This window comes from Danio rerio, chromosome 23 (genome assembly GCF_052040795.2).
Source record: "Danio rerio strain M-AB ecotype USA chromosome 23, GRCz13ab, whole genome shotgun sequence".
NCBI lineage: Eukaryota > Metazoa > Chordata > Actinopteri > Cypriniformes > Danionidae > Danio > Danio rerio.
Genome location: NC_141043.1, coordinates 34,601,957 through 34,622,948, shown reverse-complemented (window position 1 = coordinate 34,622,948; position 20,992 = coordinate 34,601,957). Strand labels below are relative to the sequence as shown.

The 20,992-nt window shown below is 36.1% G+C and overlaps 2 protein-coding genes across 16 annotated transcripts in view; both read left to right on the top strand.

Moving 5' to 3' along the window:
- The window catches only part of eya4 (EYA transcriptional coactivator and phosphatase 4), a 178,925-nt gene that overhangs the window by 13,361 nt on the left and 144,572 nt on the right, over window positions 1-20,992 (top strand). The gene's annotated exons all lie outside the window — the stretch shown is intronic.
- The window catches only part of tcf21 (transcription factor 21), a 55,394-nt gene that overhangs the window by 13,361 nt on the left and 21,041 nt on the right, over window positions 1-20,992 (top strand). Inside the window, exon 3 of one of the 3 annotated variants that reach the window (XM_087305814.1) lies at window positions 19,948-19,997. The exons of 1 other annotated variant lie outside the window; for it this stretch is intronic. In XM_087305814.1, coding sequence (XP_087161940.1) covers window positions 19,960-19,997 — 38 coding nt within the window. In that variant the 5' untranslated portion in view covers window positions 19,948-19,959. Of the gene's footprint in view, window positions 1-13,125; window positions 13,211-19,947; window positions 19,998-20,992 lie in introns of those variants that run through there. One more of the 3 variants, XM_087305815.1, reaches the window with a different exon arrangement.

Below are 20,992 nucleotides of genomic sequence, written 5' to 3'. Positions count from 1 at the left end.
AGCTGTCTGAATGAATCTTTCAGGCTTTTAGTGAATGAACTCATGACACCTAGATTACACGCTGAACCAGCTTCAGATAAATAGCGCTGATTTATCTGATGTGATATTATGAGTAAGGGTGATTTTTACTTTCATCCATCCCTAATTTTTCTCATTCATACATGTTTACCCAGTCATTCGGATTTTACTAATTTGGGCTCGTTGAACTCTGTTGCACTCCAAGACCCTTGGCTCTCCATCCAAACTGGCCGTTTCCCAAGCAAAACAGCACAATAGCTTCAGAGTGATTCAGTGCTGTTGTTTGGTTCCTCCTTGGTTACCAGATAGGCTTTGTGAAATCTCAAGGGCCTCTCTGGCAGAAATATACTGAAGTAAATAAAATAAATTGTGTGTGGAAAGCCCTGCAGAGATGTCCAGAGCTGTTTACTATAAAGCCTGAGATTTAAAGCAGGTTAGAGCCGTGTCAGACCACAAGCGACGTCTGCCGCGCCCCCTGCCCGACTGCAACTTCAGAGACTTAAGTGTGTTTATAGACTATAAAATAGAACTTAGCATCATTGAAATTCTCTTCCTGAGAGAAATAATGCGCCGTTCATTAAGATAGAAGATACATAAACAGACAGAACAGGCAGAGTAAACACGTTCTCCATCACTCCCTTGCTCCTCTGCGAGCCCTGCCCAGGCCTCGACCACCAAGATCCTCTCCGATCTTCTGTTCTCCTATCCGCTCATCTTTTGCAAAGGAAGAAAAAAAAACAAAAAACAGTGAGCCGATTCCAGAACCATCAGTCTTGTTTAGGTCAGAAAAAGGAAACGCTATTGCTGTTATCTCCTCTGCCAAACGGCATAAACATGGCCCAATGGCTTAATTTCAGCATGACGCAGCATTTGCATATTGTACTAGTAGAGAAGATGTTCAAGGTTGTGGAGATTAAGGAAAGGTTGGCTTAGTTGGAAAGTGTTTAGGGTTAGATAAGGGGCACTGGACAGGAGGATTCAGGAGACAGGAGAGTTCTGGAACCCTTTAGAACACTTGTAAAAGTGAAATCAAATGCATCTGGACGCCTCCATGTCGAGTTTGAAGGCAGACGCTGAAGCGCCATGTCATATTAAACATTGTTTGTGCTGTTGGATGTGTTGCTGAGGTAATGAGGCTGATTTGTAAACAAAGAGGGGTGGAGCATGACCTCCACACGGTGTTTACATTGGGAAGGAATCACAGGAACCAAACACTGGGATTGCAGCGCTACAGTAATGCATTCTGGGTAGTGATACGCGTTGGGGAGCAGCCATCTCAGATTTTCTCTTCTTGACAGATGAAAATACTCTTTGTCTTTGTTTTTACAGCTTTATCGCAAGGGTTTTCAGGTAAATAAATGAAGTCATGTGAATAAAACCACTTCCAGTAAGCAGGTCTTCCTCAGAACACTATAACAGGATTAGTCATAGAGCATATACAGTGAAATACAGTCATTGCTGTATTTTATAAGGTACTTTAGTATGAGGCTTATTGTAATAAAGTGTAAAATAGATCATGAGATCTTTATACATCTTCTAAAAACTGAATAAAAAACTCTTAACGTTTGTCTGTGCCAATAGACTGGTGGCCTATCTGCTGAAATATACTGCAAGTAATATTTGTTGAAAAAAAAAAAAAACGGTTTCTGTATTTGGTGTTTTTTTTTTCTTCACTTTAATAATTCTTTTAGATTGCATTATGGGAGCTTGATATTTCCTTAAAGCTTGTAATGTTTCGTGAAACACTTATAACATTTCCTCCATAAGCTTGTAATGTTCCAGAAACACTTGTAACATTTCCTCCAAAAGCTTGTAATGTTCCAGAAACACTTGTAACATTTCCTCCAAAAGCTTGTAATGTTCCAGAAACACTTGTAACATTTCCTCCAAAAGCTTGTAAGGATTAAGTCATATATTGTCTGTATTTGTGTTGCAAATTGTGATACAAAAACCTGGTAACAAACTGCCAGTACTTTTTTTTGTTATTTCCCGACTTGATTCTCTCTATATATTATTTCTTAAACAATATCTTGTCTCAAACTATTGACAATTAAAATAAAAGTCACTTTGTTAATATGCAGTGTTGAATATTCAACATCAAAAGTCAACAGAGCAGAGATAAAACTCTCATAATGCAATTCACAATCGTTAGTAAACAGAAAACACCACGTGAACCAAAAATACGGAACCTGGTAATTAACAGATATATTTTACAATGTACTAATAAGAAATTAAGTTTAGAAATGTTTATGGTTAGAGATTTCCAAAATGTGTTCATAAAAATGATCTGTACTTAATTTTCCAATGATTTTTGGCATGTTATTTAAATTAAAACAATGTATTATTGGCTATTTCTACAAATATACATATGCTATGCATCTTAATTACTTTTGTGCTCCAGGGTCACATATGTAATATGTGCTGACCAAAGATTTACATTTTTTTAAATAATGAAATTTGGTTTTCTATAAAATGACATCATTTTGTTAAACGTATTAATGTGAAAAAAAAATCTCAGACTCAAACTTGGACACACAAGACTTCTATGCTTATAAAAAAGTGTTGGTTTCTTTTATCTCATCAAAAAGGCAAATAGTGAGAAACAACATTACCACAATGTTCTTTTTCTTTTGTATTTCCTACTACATGTAACCCTTTCCTTGATATCATTGCAAGCATATACAGTATAAATCAGCCAAAATCTGGTGTTTCCTGCGAGCTTGTAAATAGAGAAGCAATTTATGGAAAAACTTCCCAACTGTGTTGTAAACTCAGAGAGCAAGAGCGAACTCAGATCTCTGCATCTTTATCACATCTGGCAATGTAGAAAAGGGAACCATCTGAGTCAGCGAGCAGAAAGAGAGTGCAGGACTGATAAGGTGAAAATAAAATGAAAGGGACTCAACCACAGTCATAGAGAAAGATACACACACACACACACACACACACACACACACACACACACACACACACACACACACACACACACACACACACACACACATACATACACATACATACACATACATACACACCTGCTCTATGCACTGGTTTATTTTCTTCAAGTGATTTAATGTTAGTAGATTTATGCACACTGGAGTGTCTGGTGTTTCAGCACTGAGTCATAAAAAAGAGCAGACTTGGGTGTGTGTGTGTGTGTGTGTGTGTGTGTGTGTGTGTGTGTGAACAGACTCTGCAGACTCTGTCCCAGCCATAAACAAAGATCTGGGAACTTCTATGTGTTTACACCATCTATACTTGCCATTTAAAACACACGACCATTGATGCATACTGCTAAATTGTTTTGAAATCAATATTGTGTTTAATTTTGTAGTTCAGTCATTTGCATAGAAAACCGATTTTTACTCCATTCAATTCACTTTAAAATAATTCAAAAAGTTAAAAATAGAGTGGTGTGAAATTTCTTTGCCATATTTTCTTTTACCAAATAGAAATATTGGTTGATCAAACAGATATTACCACCACAAAATGGCACCATGGAGTGACCCAAATAATGCCATTGTTTACCCAGCACAAACTCATGCCACTGGTTGGCCAAAAGTTGTTATTGGGGCTGAGACTCGAGTCGATTCCAAAAAATAATCTATTCCCCGATTTCAATGTGTTGAGATTTGAGAGTCGATTCCAAAATTCAGAATCCACTCCATAATAGGAATCGACTCCTCTTTTCAATCTTTAAGAGGTAATTAAAAATTTGAATCTTTCATGATAATAATAATGCTCAGATACATATTCGCAAACAGATTTGGTTGGTTAGGTTTAATGAATCTGACTAACATCTAATTGACTGGTAAAGTACATAAATTATTTTAAATTACACTTCCCATCCATACTGTAAAATCATTCCTGAACACTCTAACAATTCCATTTATTATTTATCCTTACCCCTGGCATTGTGTTTTTTAATTGTTTATTATTATATTGTTTTCCTCCTCTCTTTTATGTAGTTTATATTCTTTATAGCAGTCAACAATAATAATAAATCCTCTATATGGGATATAGGGTTAATAGAGATAATGTGCAACCTTATCCTGTCAAAAGAGAGTTTAGGTGCATGTAACCCCATCGAGTCCGATCAGGGGCGAACCTGTGATACCAGAATGGGAGACGCGTGGTGGCATAAGATTGCTGGATCACCTCTTGAGATCTGAGTAATAAAGTTTTCCCATGTGGTCTCCATCTAGGTACTGACCAGGCGCAGCCCTGCTTAGCTTCAGTGGGCGACCATGTGAGAGTTGCAGAGAGCTAGCTGCCGGTTAAGATCATGCCACTGGTTGACCAAACAGACTCAAACATACACCACTGTTCAGATAATGCCTTTTCTGTGACTGCAGATATTTGGCCTGTGGCACAGCACAAATTTTTGCTACAGTGTCCGAATTGAATGACATGAACAGGGTTTGATATACATTTTCTCTCGTTTGGTGGGTGTGTCAAAAAATGTCAGCCTATTCGAGAGGGATCTGGATGCAGACTGGGTGTAGTTGCAAGCTGAGCTGCATGCAATGCTTTTAATGCTCACACCTATCCCTATCAATAACCATACCCCTCACAGTGACGTCACTAGCTCTGTTGAGTGCATTGTGTCTGACATTGCAAGTCCAAGATATGCAGTCTCAGCTTGCAAATCCAATTTTGCATTCACACTCAAAATATGATGTTTGCTATTTGTTCAAAATACTTATTTAAAAAGGGCTTGAAACAACACATTTTTTGAGTGTTTTGGGGGACAACTTAATTGTTTATTTTCAATCCACTTAAAATTGTAAAAACTACTAAGCTGCTGTAACTTAATTCCTTAAGTTGTCCCAACACAAATTGATTGTGTGGAAACCAGTGTTACACTTTTTACACTATATAAACCATATTAAAGAGATTAAAGAGACAAATTGCACAAATTGTCCAGTTAAAGTCTGTATTAAATGCATATTTATACCGATTTCATCAGGCTCTGGAATTTTTAAAAAAAAAGCACAAACATTGTAAAAATGCTGGGTTCCACACAATTCCTTCATGTTGTCCCAAAACAAATTGATTCAGTCAACTTAATCCTTTTTACAAGTTTAAATTGGTCGAACATATAACAATGAAGTAACCATGACTAAACTACTCAAAGCGAAAGAAAGTCATAATTTAAAAATTGCAAGGTAATTACATGGATATATTCACGATTTAACATAAATCAGGATGCCAAAAAATATATATTTATTTTTCTTCGCATAGCAAATTAACATGCCACTTGACTTTTACATAAAAATAATAGGTCAAATAAGAAAATGGGATTTAATTAAGTTAAATAAATGTATTTTATATTAAACTCAAACCAGCTCAAAAGTTCTTGAATAAAATGTGTTACAGTAATGTACATATATAGAAATATGAGATGAATAACGAAAAAGTCTTTTGAGAGGCATTTTGACAGTTCAGAGCCACCGTACATACGAAAAGCTAAATACAGATAGTATTACCTTAGAAAATGCAGCAGATTAGATTCTTTTGTAGGTGCTGCATGTCAATCAGACAACGATTCTATGTTCATTCTTGCTGTCAATTGCGGGAAAAAGGATTGATGAAAGGTTCATGTTAAACCGCTGTGAGTTTAAAATGTTAACTGTAGGCGTGGGATGATGCAGGTACACACAAAGCAGAGTAAGATTTGTCCTTGGATGCAAATTTTAATACAACACCTGAGCATTGAGCCCAGATGACTTTGACAAACACATTGCATAATATAAAGACACAATGTGGTTGACAGTTATGTTTACACATGTAATATTTTTCTTAAGGCGATTTTAAAGCAAAATACACACTGACACTCTATTAAACATATCTACAATAAGGAACATGGTTACTTACTGAGATCTTAACGCACAGCAATACTACAGAAATAAATTACGGACTTTGAAGGAATAAACAATATCAGTTTAGCTCCATTATAGTGCACTGGACAAGTCTGAACAAGTTTGACCCTCGTATACACGAGGCAGGCAATTCTTTTACGTAAATCTATAAGCTTAAAGATGTCAGCCTAATTTTGACATCGGACCAACATTAGAAATAGCATTTATCGGCCGATATGGCCGCCAATATATCGTGCAACCCTAGTTCATTCAGCTCATTTTAAATAAGTACTTTAAACAAGCAGTAAAAGTTCTTTTTGAGTGAAGTATGGCATTCTCAGCTGCCATAGTTGCAACTCTTGTGTCATCAGAACAGGGTGGTCAAGGCACCACAGTTTCCGTTTAAATAGTTTTGCAACATTTAGTCAGGGCTGCATTGGTTTTCTTTGTCATTTTTTTTTTGCCATTATGCAAAACTTGCCATTATCAGGAAGTTCAAGCTTATAGAGGAACTGGCACAGGTGGTGATGGAGGGCAAAAGGTCAGCTGGTTACAGCTCCATAGAGATGAAGTGCTTGGGTGTGGTGATCTGACTGTGTTTGGATTGAGCAAGAAAGCCAGTGAAGATGTGTTTATAAAGACGAGCCTCTCTCATCACAAACACCTCTCTCTTCTTCTCTCTGCCTCTCTATCTTTCTCTCATCCTGTCCTTGAGATAAATAAACTGATAAAAAGCGAGGGGAAAGGCCATGACGTCAGTCAGGCCCCTAAAACTGTGAGTGATGTCACAGCTCTCCTTGACCTCTGCTGTCACTCATACTGGAGTGTTTTTTTAAGTAAAACAGCTCGAAAAATTACAGAAGTGGACACGTTTTGTAAATCTACTACGTATTACATTGCTTAATTAAATAGGAGTATGTGCCTTATATGCATTGCTAAGTTTTGCATGTGACAACCAAAGTACTTAATGTTGTGTGTGTGTGTGTGGATGAACTCTAAGAGTTACTTTTATTTCCCCAAACTCACATTAGTAAGCATTGGAAAGTTGTATATATTTGTTATATGGGACGATAAGCAGTTTCAAGGTATACCGCCGTTTGGGAAAGTCCAGGTTTTAAAACCAATCATATTTTCTGTAATACTGTTCCTATGGTATATATATAAGTTTGTTGTTTTTTTGATTTTTTACGTGTTTTTCAGGGCCATTTTATTTAGTTTTTTAGGGAAACAGTATCTCCACATCAAAAGCTACTGGTCAGTCCAATTTCACATGCCTTTTCAAGTTTTTGAAACTAATGAAGATAGCTAAAGTCAATAATTTATTTTTATTATTCAGCCTGACATGTTTTCTGTGCAAAAACTATTTAAAATGTTTCTTAACAATAAAACGTTGTGTTCAATGGGGTGAAAAGTTTTTTTATTTATTTTTTTATTCAGACATTTAAAAAGAACATTTTAGTGCAGTAATCACAATACCATGAAACCGTGATATTTTTATCCAAGGTTATTACTGTCAGAATCATATACTGGCCCATGCCGAGATATAAGTAATGTTTTTTTTAAGTCCTGTGACCTGTCAGGCCAGGGAGAGTGACAGCACATTTAAAAGCTAGTTATCCAGTCTAGTTCTGTTGATGCAGATCAAATTTTGTTTAGATTTATTAGTCAAAATCAAATTTTCTCTGGAGTAAAATTAGTTGTGTTCAGTGGTGGAAAGAGTACTGAAGAGTCATACTGAAGTAAAAGTACTATTACTTGCCTAAAATGTAGTGCGAGTAGTAGTATCTGTTGTAAATATTACTCAAAGTATGAGTAAAAAGTAGCCCTTTCAAAAGTACAAAAAGAGTAGTGAGTATTGTCTTGTAAAAAGCTTATGCATATACATGTAATTTGTGCATGTGTGTGTAAACAACATTCTGTAGAGCATTATTGCCCAGCAGGCACACAACTTCATACGACGTTAATGTTAGGTTAGATTTAGGTTGTGATGTCAGGTGACTAAAAGTCAATGTTATGTCAGCTTCTAAGAACAATGTTATTTTGATGTCCAATAATGATGACAAATGACGTTAATATTTGGTTGATTTTAGTTTGTGTTAGAACAAAATACAACATCGAGCCAACATCTTAAACCAACATCATATTGACGTCAAATACTGACATTTATTTGTCAGGTATGGCACTCAAAATCAAACGTCTGACAGACATCATAGTGGTAATGTCCACATAACTTCAAGCTGTAAAATCATTAGACGTTGATATTTGGTTGATTTTAGGTTGGACGTTGGACACTGACATCAGCCTGACATTGAGTTCTGACATCAACTTGATTTTCATCTTCAAACAAAATGCAACGTCCCCACAACATTGGGGTAAAACGTCAATTTGACATCATGTTGACGCCTACTGGGTGCTTAAGGCCATTTTGTTCATCATACAGTAAACATTGGTCATCATCCTCTCATCAGTGACATGCATCTAAACAGTCTCTGGGTGAATGTTTGTAAAGATTTTGGACATCTTTATGGACCATTTTAATGCTTCCAAACAGTTTGCTGCAATTATAAATCGCCTGTGTCTTGAGGTAGTTCAATACGATGCAATTTACTTTCTATGTGTGATTTGATTGGACAGGAATCACAGGACAGATTTTCCTAATCCCCATAGACAAAAAATAAAGTAGTGACTGCAAGTTGAAGGAAATTAGTGGAGTAAAATATCAATACATCACTGAACATGTACTTAAGGGAAAGTAAAAGTACACCGTTTTAAAACTATATAGTGAAGTACAATTCCTGAGAAAAAAACTATTCAACTACAGTATTTTGAGTATTTGTAATTTGTTACTTTACATCACTGGTTGTGTTCATATCGTAAATGTTTAACCCAGGGTCATTATGTTTTGTATCATGAGTTACTGTGTTCCAAGTAGTAGAAATTAACTCTTATTAGTTTTACCCCAAATTTTAATTGATGTGGTATCTGGTAACAATCAATTTGTAACTATTTAGAAAACATCTTATAGCATAACAATAATGGCATAAGTAACAGTAAGAACTGTTATATTGTCGTTATATAGTGAAGTGTTCATGTGCATGCTTTTATTTTAGTACTTTGTCAAAAATACATTGTTGTACTTTAACATAATTTTATAATTGAATTTGTCTGAACTTGTATAACAGTTAGAAGTAAATCCTGAGCAATCAGTTTTTTGTATTTGTAACACTACTGTAAAAAAGTACATTATTATGAAGATGTTTTTTTTTTCAACAAATTGATCAAAGTGATTTTGGCAAAGTATTTTTTATTTTTTTTATTGTGTTTTTAACAAAAGGTACAGTACATTAAAGGTATTCAATTACAAAGGTATTTTCGTTTTTTCTTTTTTTGAACCATACATAAATTGAAAAAAAAAAAGACAAATTAACATAATAATAAAAAAAAATTATGAAAAGGAAATGCATTAAATAAAAAATATATTAATAATAATAAAAATGAAAATAAAATAAATTTACAGAAAAAATAAGTAAATAAATAAAAAATAAATAAATAAGTAAATTAAATAAAAAATAAATAAAAAAAGGGTGGGTGGGGGTGGGGGTGGGGTTGGGAATTTATGGTTGGAGGAGTACATTAGTCTCAATATGAATTATTAGAGGGTCCCATGTTTTGAAAAATTTTTTGGTTGATCCTCTGAGAAAATATTTAATTTTTTCTGTTTTCAAAAATAGCATTACATCACTAAGCCAAAGTGACAGTTTAGGTGGCATTGGTGATTTCCACTCCATAAGAATTCTTCTTCTGGCTATTAATGTTACAAAGGCAAAGGCGTTTTCTATTTTTTTAGCTCAATGGATGTCCTCATTTGTTACTCCAAAAATAGCCATTTCCGGATTTGGTTGAATTCTTAAATTGAAGGCTGAGTTTAAAATTTCAAATATTGAAAACCAAAATCGTCTCAGTTTGTCACATGACCAGAACATATGGGTCAGGTCTGCCTTGCATGAGTTGCAACGATCGCATGTTTCATCTATATTGGGGTAGATTTTAGCCAGTTTGGTTTTGCTGTAGTGAATACGGTAAAGAATTTTCATCTGAATCAGATTAAGACGCGCACATGATGAAGTCTTGTTTATAATTTTAACTGCTTTATCCCAAGTTTCTTCAGAAATATTAATTCCTAGTTCTTCTATCCATTCCATTTTAATCTTCTCTAATGTTGTGTTACGGAATGTCATAATAAGGTTATACATTTTGGAAATGAGACCTTTGGGGTGTACAGGGGTCTTTAAAATTAGATCCAGTCCAGATTCAGCAGGCATTTGAGGGAATATAGGGCACTGGGTCTGAACAAAGTGGCGAACCTGGAGGTATCAAAAAAAGTTTGATTTTTGAAGATTAAATTTTTTACTCATGTCATTGAAATTGGCAAAAATATTATCAATGAAAAAATCTCTACATGTAAGTATGCCCAGATCCTGCCATTGGCAAAGTATTTTTTTTATTTCAAACAAGTAAAGTTCTTTCTGTTGAATTATCATTCACTAGAACATTCTGAAAGGAATTCAGTTACACACTTATATCAAGCAGCACTTTGAATTGTTTTTCATAATTGATAATAAGAAAAGTTTCTTTTAACATTAAAATCTATATTTTGGAATGATTTGGGTTATTTAAAGACTCACGTGACACCTGAAGACTGAAGTAATAATGCTGAAAATCTATTTTTTGCATTTCAGGAATTATTTATTTCTTTATCAATTGTATTTATGTACTCCCCAGTCATTCTGCTTTACATTGCTTCTTCAGAAGTTGCCACAATAATTAAGCAATTAATCTGACACATATTTTTAGTGGATGTTTTTTTACTTAGCCAGCTCTTAGGGTTACTTCCTGGTTCTCACACACACACACACACACACACACACACACACACACACACACACACACACACACACACTCACACACACACACACACACACACACACACACACACACACACACACACACAACATTGTTTTCTACCATTTTTCATGGTGAGATTTAAACAAATACAATTTTAACATAACTTAATATTATTTAATATACAATTAAATATAATATTCTTATAATAATGTTATGTTCATTCATTCTCTTTTCTGCTTAGTCCCTTTATTAATCTCGGGTATCCACAGCGGAATTAACCACCAACTTATCCAGCACGTTTCATGCAGCGGATACCCTTTCAGCCGCAACCCATCCCTGGGAAACATCCATAAACATGCGTACACAGGGAGAACATGCAAATTCCACACAGAAAGGCCAACAGACCCAGCCAAGGCTCGAACCAGCGACCTTTTTGCTGTGAGGCGACAGTATTACCTACTGCGTCACTGCATTGCCAATAATGTAATGTTATGTTATAATAATAAAATTACAGAAATAAAATACCCATCATGGAGCAGTCCAGCAGTCAAATTTATAAAAACTTATATATGTATTATTTTTTGTTGTAAGTTAATTTTAAGAAAGCGAATCATTTAAAAAGTACAGAGTGCATTAATTTAAAATGTCGAAAAGAAGATTGAGTGATATAAAAAAACAGCAATATAAATAAATATTAAATAAAAGTAGAAAGGGTGCTTTTCAGGACTTCGGCCCTATGGCTGGAAACCCCAAAATCACTAAATCCGCCCCTGACAAAACTAGACTAGTCGTCAAACAGACATATTAGACAGACTATATGTGTAGTCATTCATTTCAGTTTATTTGATGACTAGTCTAATTTTGGCCTATTCTTAGATGTCTATTAGATTTTCACAGACAGCCCAAATTTAGCCTTGTTTTAGCAAAGACGAAGATGTTTAGACGTCTATTTGATCTCTTTTAAAAAACAAAAAATGCTTGCTGGAACTGTGATTAAGCCCACAGAAGAGTGATGATTTAGCAGCAGTATGTATGTGCCCAAAATGTAACATCTGCTTTAGTCACAAAGTTGACATTTGATCACACACATGAAGTGTGTGTCAGGGATTGTACAAGATGTCATACTGTTTGAATATCAGTGGTGTGAATCCCCTCAGTGAGTGACCGAGGAGGTGAGACAGTACAGATAAGAAGGTGAATGACTTTCTGACCTCAGACACATACGTCACTGTCTGCTATGGTGAAGTACACACAAAAGGAGAGTGTGTTGTGTTTTTGCCGAGTACTGTGTTGGAGTATTATCTTTTGGATTTTTTTAGACATCAACATAATTAATGATTCAACTTCTAAGGAATGTTGGTCATGCTTGCGATTTGTATTTTTAGGTTTCTGTTCCAGTTTGCGACCTTTTTGACTGTCTCTCTTTGTTTATGTGTTTTGTATTTGTGCGTGTGCTTGTGTTTTAATGTTGGCCTGCAAGAGTCAGCCAAAGGCCGGACCGATTTAGGAAAAGAATTCCTAGAAAAGAATCCTTCATCTTTGTCATGGCAGCCCTCGTCAGAAACGATAGCAATCCTGAGCTTAACGAACATAACAGTCAGATGACACAACAATTCACCTCTTAGATCTGAGGATGTTATTAAATCTCAAAGCCATAACCAATAAAAATCTGTCAAATCTATGACTGACCCCAGCAGAGGGAGATTAATCATCAGACTCATTCACATGAGAGTTATATTTCTCCTCTTGAGTTTCATATCCTGCTGCAATGCGTGGGTGACTGGATGAGTTCAGCAACCCGCACTCAACGCTCTCTCTCTCTCTCTCTCTCTCTCTCTCTCTCTCTCTCTCTCTTTGAGAAATATACACCTCAAATCAGAAAAAGTTATAAAAAAAAAAGTGGAAAGTTTCGATTTCCAAATTTTTCATTATTAATTTTTCCACATTTCATTGAAGACAATATGAATGAACAGAAGATAGTTCATGTTTTGTCTGGTCAACTTCATTTCATTTTGTCAATGTACACCCTTTCATGTTATTCTGACCTGCAACACATTTCAAAAAAGTTGGGACAGGAACAGTTTAGGGCTAGTAATCGGGTAAATTGGTTAAATTATGCTGTGAAACAGGTGATGTAAACAGCTGATTCCATCCAAGAAAAGTCTAGTCCTTTAAGAGCAAAGATGAGCTGAGGGTTGCCAGTTTGGCAACAAATACACGAGATGCTTATTAAAATGTTAAAAAACAATGTTCCTCAAAGAAAAATAGGAAGACCTTTTGATATTTCACCTTTAACAGTGCTTAACATAATTAAAAGATTTAAGAAATCTGAAGGAATTTCAGTGAATAAAGGACAAGGGCGCAAGCTGAACAACCATTATCTCTGCTCCCTCAGGCGGCACTGCATCAAGAATCATCATTCATCAGTAAGTGATATTTTTTTTAAAAGCTTGGTCTCCTAAACATCAGGGGCCTCATGTACGAAGACTTGCGTGGAAATCTTACTAAAACATTGTGTACGCACAAAGCTGTAAATGTGCGTACGCAGAAAAAATTTCAGATGTATGAAACACTGCGTACGCCGAATCTCACGCATATTCTTTTGTACATCTGAATGAACGTGAAACTGAGCGCAACATGCACGAGCACAAAACCCCTCCCTGCCTCCTCCCCCGTATGAATATGCTAATGACTATGCTAATGGCAAAACCCAACGAAAAAGCAACGGCAAAATCAAGCAAAAAGAGAAACTTTGAACAGAATGTGAATTGGAGGTGCTGCTTTCGGAGGTAGACCGGAGAAAAGCGGTGTTATTTGCAAGTTTGTTCTCCGGAATTAACAACAAAAGAAAAAAATAGAGTGGGAGAGTTTAGCTGATGCGGGTAACACAGTTGGGTCTGAACATCGCACTGAGTGCATTAAAAAAAAAAAGAAATAGTGTGGTTTATATCTGTAAACTGTTGGAGTACGCTGAACAGTCTCAGTGGCGCGCTCGTAAGACGCTTGTGGTCATGAATTGATACGTTCGAGCATGAACTCGGCTCGAATCCAGCGTCTGATGGACTCTTTCTTGGTATTTCCCCCGCTACATATCAGATTTTGCCAACTATTTATCACGAGGAAGACAAGTAGGAATCATCAATAAGTTCATATCAATAAGCATCATATTTTATTTGCACATTTATTGAATGGAAATGTTTCTGATTCACACATGCAAATTCATCTTCAGTTCAGATAGTGTCTTTATAGCAATGTGCGTGCGGTAGATCGCTCAGATTACATTGGGAAAACAGGCGACTGCTGCAAATTGTGCTTAAATGTTTAGCTGGTCAAATGTATGGTATGGAAACCTTATATACCTGCTGAACCCGTCTCATACAGCTGCCATTGCAAGGCTCAGACACTTTGTAGAGAGGAATTTAACACAACTGCCTCTAGGAGTCGCCAATGGAAATAAAACAGACACGCACAAAAAATGTGCGTACGCCTGCCAGAAAGCTGCCGTGAAGGTGCGCACATTCCCACGTTCAGGTCATTGTTAGTAAATCCAAACGTGAGCGATTCTGAGCGTGAAACCTGGCGTACGCAAAGTTTTTGTGCGTACGCAGCGTTGATACATGAGGCCCCAGGTCACTAGCACTGATTATAAATGAAATAATAACAGACAACAATCTCCTTCAGGATTCTTATATAAGCATGAGGCTCGTCAGACTGGTCGTGGTGGTTGATCTTTTTAATGTTAATCAGAAAAACGGACTCATGTTTAACTCTTTTGTTAAATTAAGTATTGCCGCTTAATGATATGCTTCCGGATATTATAAAAAAAAACTACGTTATCTCTCACTTTAATCACCATATATAGACTCCCAGGAACCTTTGTCAATTTACTGAAAGAGTTTTCTAATTTTATTTCTGACTAACTAGTTAAAACTGATAAAATACTAATTGTAGGAGACTCTAACATCCACATAGATGATGCAAACAATACATCAGGGCTCATCTTTATAGATTTACAATCCCTAGGAATAAAGCAAAAGTTGTTAGTCCAACCAATCGCTAAAAGCACACATTAGATCTAATCTTGCCTCTGAGTTGAGAGCATTGATGTAGACATTACACCAAAAATGAAATACATTGAAATAGTTCTGTATATATTTTTAAATTTTATAGTTAGCAAAAGTAAATAAGTAAATTATTTCTCATTTAAAAAAATGTATGTGTGCATATAGTTCAAATAAATTTAAAACAAGAATAAATGGTATTATTATACTAATTTGAATAAATATAAAATAAACACATGTCCCCATTCTTAAATCCTATATATTTATCTCATAAATATATTTAAATAAATTACAAGCATGCATAAATTTACCACACATTTTTTTTTTATCTTGATAATACATTATTTTGTATCTCAGCCCATTCTTATGCAAATGCTGTTGATGCACAAACTGTCCAAGAAAGTGATTCTCGAACTATGAATAAATGTCACTAACTCTAAAAATGATTTGTTGTAAAAGTTAACCCAATGCATGTGAAAGAAAATGTCAATCTTTTCATTCCTGTGTAACTTTGAACATCTCTATTTTGATGATATTGGATGCAAATCTGTTTGCTAAACAAATGCACCTGCGCATTTTATTTTATCTTTGTGCTGGATTAATGCATCTGTATAAATGTCATCGGGAGACAAAACAGCACTCTGTTTTTACAAGCCCTGATACAACACAATTTTCTCTCTCTTCTCAGGAAGAGATCTTCCCTAGCAGAGGTTTTGTTTTAGGTGACTAAAATAGGCTAAATAAAGGATTCGTGTTCTCTGCTTTCCTTAGAAGCCCTTTCTGAATGAGAACAAGATGTTTAGAAAGCAACAAAGGAAAAAGATGATTATAAAAGCTAGATTTTCCAAATTTAGCCTCAATCAATGCCGGATCTGTAGTCTTAGTGTCTTTCTTGTTTACTTAACACCATCTCTTTTACCTTCTCTCTCATGTTGAAGCTTTTCTTCATCTTTTAAATGAGCAGAACTGCACTTTTGTAGCCAAGCCTCTCTGATAACTGATCCATCATGCTGAATGTATGTGTGGGTTAAAAGTTATCTGCACAGCTGTGTATGGATGAGAGACTGCGCATATGCATTAACCCCTTTCAGACACCTGTGTGTGTGTGTAGACGAGATAGATGAATGAGACACTGTAAGGAAACAGACTCAGGGGAAGCGCATGTGCGTTTATTATCACGAGGAAAAGAGATAAGAACCATCGTACTGTCAGTAAAATGATACATTGAAAGCTTTCTTGCACAAATACACGCGCATGCAGACACACCACATCCAGGCCAACTGTACTGTAAAACTCACCTTATTTCCTTTCAAACACTTCTATTTTGTGTCAAACAGGTCTTGTGTGCCAAACTCATCTATACAGATCTATGACTAGATTAAAATAGCCAATATTTCTTTATTTCAAGATAAACACGAGCGGCGAGGCAAAAGATGCAGAGCAGGATGGAAATAGACACGCTCTGAGAGATCGTTTGACCTTTGACTGGAGGAGGTTTGCTAAGAAGTGTAGTTCAAACACTCAGCTTGTTTTCTTTCCGCCACAGACACTCGGACTGAACTCTGTCCGCCATCTTGACAGGAAGGCTTGACGCATTTTGGAGACATTAAGCATTTTTGTGCTTGTTTGGAAAAACTCTGACCGGCTGCGCTGTGAGCGAATGTGTGGATGAATCAGATAAACTAAGTTTGAAATCTGGCCACGATGTAGATTTACTGCTCAAGTTATGCAGTGACAGTTATCAAAATATTTGGCGGGAGTGCCTCGCGCAAACCGAGGTTATGCTGAAGAGAAACTGGAGTGATGTTTGAGAGGAAAAATTCACATGTTGGCGAGTTATTTGATTGATTTTTGTTGGTGGATTCATTTTAAGGTGCAGAGCTTGTTTTTGGAATGGAGCAAATGGTCGCGCTTGAATCTTCTTTGAGCTTGAGCTCAAATATGTTTAGCATCAACGCTGGATGGTCACAATTCGGGCCGGAATGATAAGTAATATCATATTGAATTGTGATACAATTTATAATGGTAACTACGATAGGCTCTAGACCAGAGATGCCCAAAATAGGGCCCTTGGGCCAAAGTTGGCCCATTGTAACCTTTGATTTGGCCCACCATCCCATCTGAGAGGAGAGTGAGAATGATTGAGAGGATTTGGGCAAATGGCTTTAACACGGAGATCATCATTTCGAATTTGACGTAACCTTTTTTGTTGGTTTTATTGCTGAGCTACAAAAAAAAGCTAACGGAAATTAAATGTTGTAAATTAATCAGATATTTTAAAAATGTAAATATTGTCACTTGATGGATGGGCGACACAGTGACTCAGTGCCCCACAGTCCAAAGACATGCACTATAGGTAAATTGAATAAATTGGCCATAGTGTATGTGTGTGAATAAGTGTGTATTGATATTTCCCAGTACTGGATTGCACCTCGAAGGGCATCTGCTATGTAAAACATACGCTGGATAAGTCGGCGGTTCATTTAGCTGTGGCGACCCCTAATAAATAAAGGGCCTTAGCTCAAAGAAAATATATGAATATCACTCGAAGGATAGAGGACTATGCAGAACACATTGGTGAAACTAATGTGATTCTGTTATAAATTAGATTTTGTTTTTACTGTAATAAGCTAATTATAAAATGTAAAAAACTGTATCAGTTAATATAGAGCAATGTTTTGTGGTCCTTTTAAATATTAATAAAAAAATTAGGAAATTACCCAAGGCAACTATTATTACCTTCAGCCCACTAGCCTAAATCAAATTTGGTTTTTGGCCCTTCATAAGAAAGTTTGGGCACCCCTGCTCTTGACATTTTTACTATAAATGGGTTCAACTGAAAGCCGATCACAAAATGCGTAACAATAGCCGATCAGTGTGCTTTTGATCCAACTCTTAAAGACCGACACTGTTCACTGGCCACAAACCAATGTAAATGCTTTACACATTGCATGCTAGTTGTATAGTTTTCATTTTGATCTCTGCACATTTAATCTACTTAAAGCTAGACAATGTTTAAAAAAATTAATTGTGGAGAGATGGTGCTTACAATTTTTTGTTTACATTTTGCTCTTGTTTACCTTCTTTTGTCATAAATTTTGTTTATTGTGTCATCTGTTTCTGTATATAATCTATACTTTCAAATGTAATGAATGAACCCTCAAATTTTTGTGGCTTCAAAGTTAGGATAGTTGTATGTAGGGTAGCGTTAACAATTCAGCATAACAATTCTGTTCAGATATTAAAAAATATCATTACTTTTAATGTTAAAAATGTTTTTGCCATATCGCCCTGCCCTAGTCACAAATTATATGAGGACTGATGACGTCATTGACTTCAAACCTGCTATGGTTGGTGTGTCTAGATGTTCATGCTTAAAAGGTGCTGTATGTAAGTTTTTGACTCTACTAAAGCATAGAGATACCGTAATATGTTTGCAGATATTTAAGAAACATGATAAATAAATATTTTGTTTATCTGAAAAACAGTGCTGAAGTCATATATTCTGCTTTAAAAATGTGTTATGTGGCAGAACGCTGTCTTTGTTTGGGTTCTTTCAACCCGCCCAATGCCACTTTAACCAATTATATTTCAGCACCCCTGGTTACCTTTGTGGAAAACAGCGTATTTCATTCATTTAATCATGAATGCTCTCGAAGCATGTCCCTGCAACCAAAAATGCAACCTCTGGTGGACAGTAGCAGACTCCGAAATGAGATGCAGATTCAGAGTTCCACTTGAGGTTATTAATTAGCAAATAATAAAAATATTACGAATGTAAACATTAGGTGAGATTATTTTGTTTTCAAGATCTGAGGTAAACTATCTGCTGTTGCTTTCAGTGGTATGGCAATAAATGCCATGTAAAATGGCATCAAACTCACATGATTAGCATTTAACACTAAATAAAGCACATACGGTGTACCTGTGGTGATCGTTGATCACCTGTGAGAAATAGAAGCTGTTTCTAAAATAAAAATTTTAGGTGTTGGTTAGGACAAAAAATCATTTTAGTATGAAATTTTTTCTTCTATTGCGTGCTGTTTCTTATAGTTAGAAAATGATTCAAGTCAGCCTTTAGGCTCGATAGTCAGGTACACTTACGTCAATCTGGCAACCTGTGATTGCGTGGACTCGTCAGAGGAGTAGCCGAGTGCAAATGTGTTTTGATCCAGGAATGCAATACCTTGCTTAACCACTGGTTGTCGAACTTACAATACTGCACCTTTTACGTTACACCCAGAAACAAAGAAAATTAAGCTAAGCTAAAATTTTCTGTAGGGTTTTTTTGACAGCAAAACCTTTAAGAACTGTTTATATTTTCTTAAAGAGCATTTCCTTAAACAGTTCATAGTGTGAACGTTATTTTATTAAGAAGCTTTTGTTTGATGTAACCTTTGTGGATTGAAAAGTTTCCATGAATGTTAATTGTTCTTGGAACCACCAGTGTGAAACACAAAACTATTGTGTTAAAAAAAAAGAGTCAGAATTGTGAGAAATAAGTTCACAATTGGGGTGTCACTGTGGTACAGTGGGTAGCAAGATCGCCTCTCAGTAAGAAGGTTGATGGGTCAGTTGGCATTTCTGTGTGGAGTTTGCATGTTCTCCCTGCATTCGCGTGGGTTTCCTCCGGGTGCTCCGGTTTCCCCCACAGTCCAAAGACATGCGGTGCAGGTGAATTGGGTAGGCTAAATTTTCCGTAGTGTATGAGTGTGTGTGTGTGTGGATGTTTCCCAGAGATGGGTTGCGGCTGGAAGGGCATCTGCTGTATAAAACATATGCTGGATAAATTGGCAGTTCATTCTGCTGTGGCAACCCCGGATTATGAATTAATGAATAAATGCGTGAGTGAGTGAGTGAATAAAATGCACAATTACAAAAAATTGTAAAAAAAAATTTGTTCTGTGGCGGAAACTGGCTTCAACGACAGTAGGGTGATTAAATGGCAGTTTTCACTTTTTGAGCAAACTGTTTCTTTTAGAGAAAACACCAACTTTCTAGGTGTGTGTGTGTGTGTGTACAGGAATGTCATTAGCATGAGTGTTACTCCACACTGTATGAGTTCAACTTCGTTCATCAGCTAAATTCTGTCATGTTTACAGAGCGGGAGAAGGATGAAAGGACCATGGGGAGGAATCAGAAAATGTATAAGGTGATTATATATATCCGTGTGTGTGTGTTTGAGTGTGAGTGACTGTGTATGTGAGTTAGAGAGAGTCTCATTATACATGAATCACTCAGTTTTGGCGTTAAATAAAACGCCTCAATCATCAGTCACTGCTCACCTCATCTCTATACAACAGAGCTTAAAACCCCAATGAATGCAGCTTCAGCTCAATAGAGAGAGTGTTAGGGGGATTGTGCATGGACGTGTCGCAGAACGCCTACAGCTGGCCTCTCGAGAAGCAGACATGCACTTAGCACTACGCTAGACAGACAATAAACAAAGAAAGAAAACATAAATACAGCCATCTAAACAACATTGTCAAGAATCTGTTCAATAAAAAAAGCATTGAGGTTTTAGAGTCAATTACTAATTTTATATTTCATAGCAAAAACTGATCAGTGTAAAAAGGAGAGGACTAAAGGCACAGTAAACAGTTATTGTGCTTTAGGTTGTGTTCACAGGTTTTGTTCCATCAAAACAAACACTGGTGTAATGACTGTTTGTGCTGTTTATTTGAATTACTGCAATGCTGCCTAAATTAACCTTGTTGTGCACCAAACTTTTGTCCCTAGACCACTGAAAGCATAGTTCTTAGTTTGCTTTCATGCAAACTCTGGTGAGGTTCAACTGAAATATGAATGCAACAAGGATCAAAGACATCCAAACAAGTCAAATACAAGATGCAATGTCAGAAGGTGCAATGATTAAAAGACTAGCAAACCTGTTTTTTCTCTTTATAGTTGCAATGTTGTCCCCGAGTTCACATGGGTTTTCTCCGAATGCTCAGGTTTTCCTCACAGTCTAAAGTCATGCGGTATAAGTGAATTGAATAAATAAAAATTAAAATTAATTGACCATAATGTGTGTGGTTCTAGAGTTAGGCTGTTTCTCAATTCCAAGAACGCAGACCTGCCTTGCTAAGTTACCTGAGAAAAACGAACTTGGGAGACCGCGAGACCGCTAGAACACAGAACACGTCC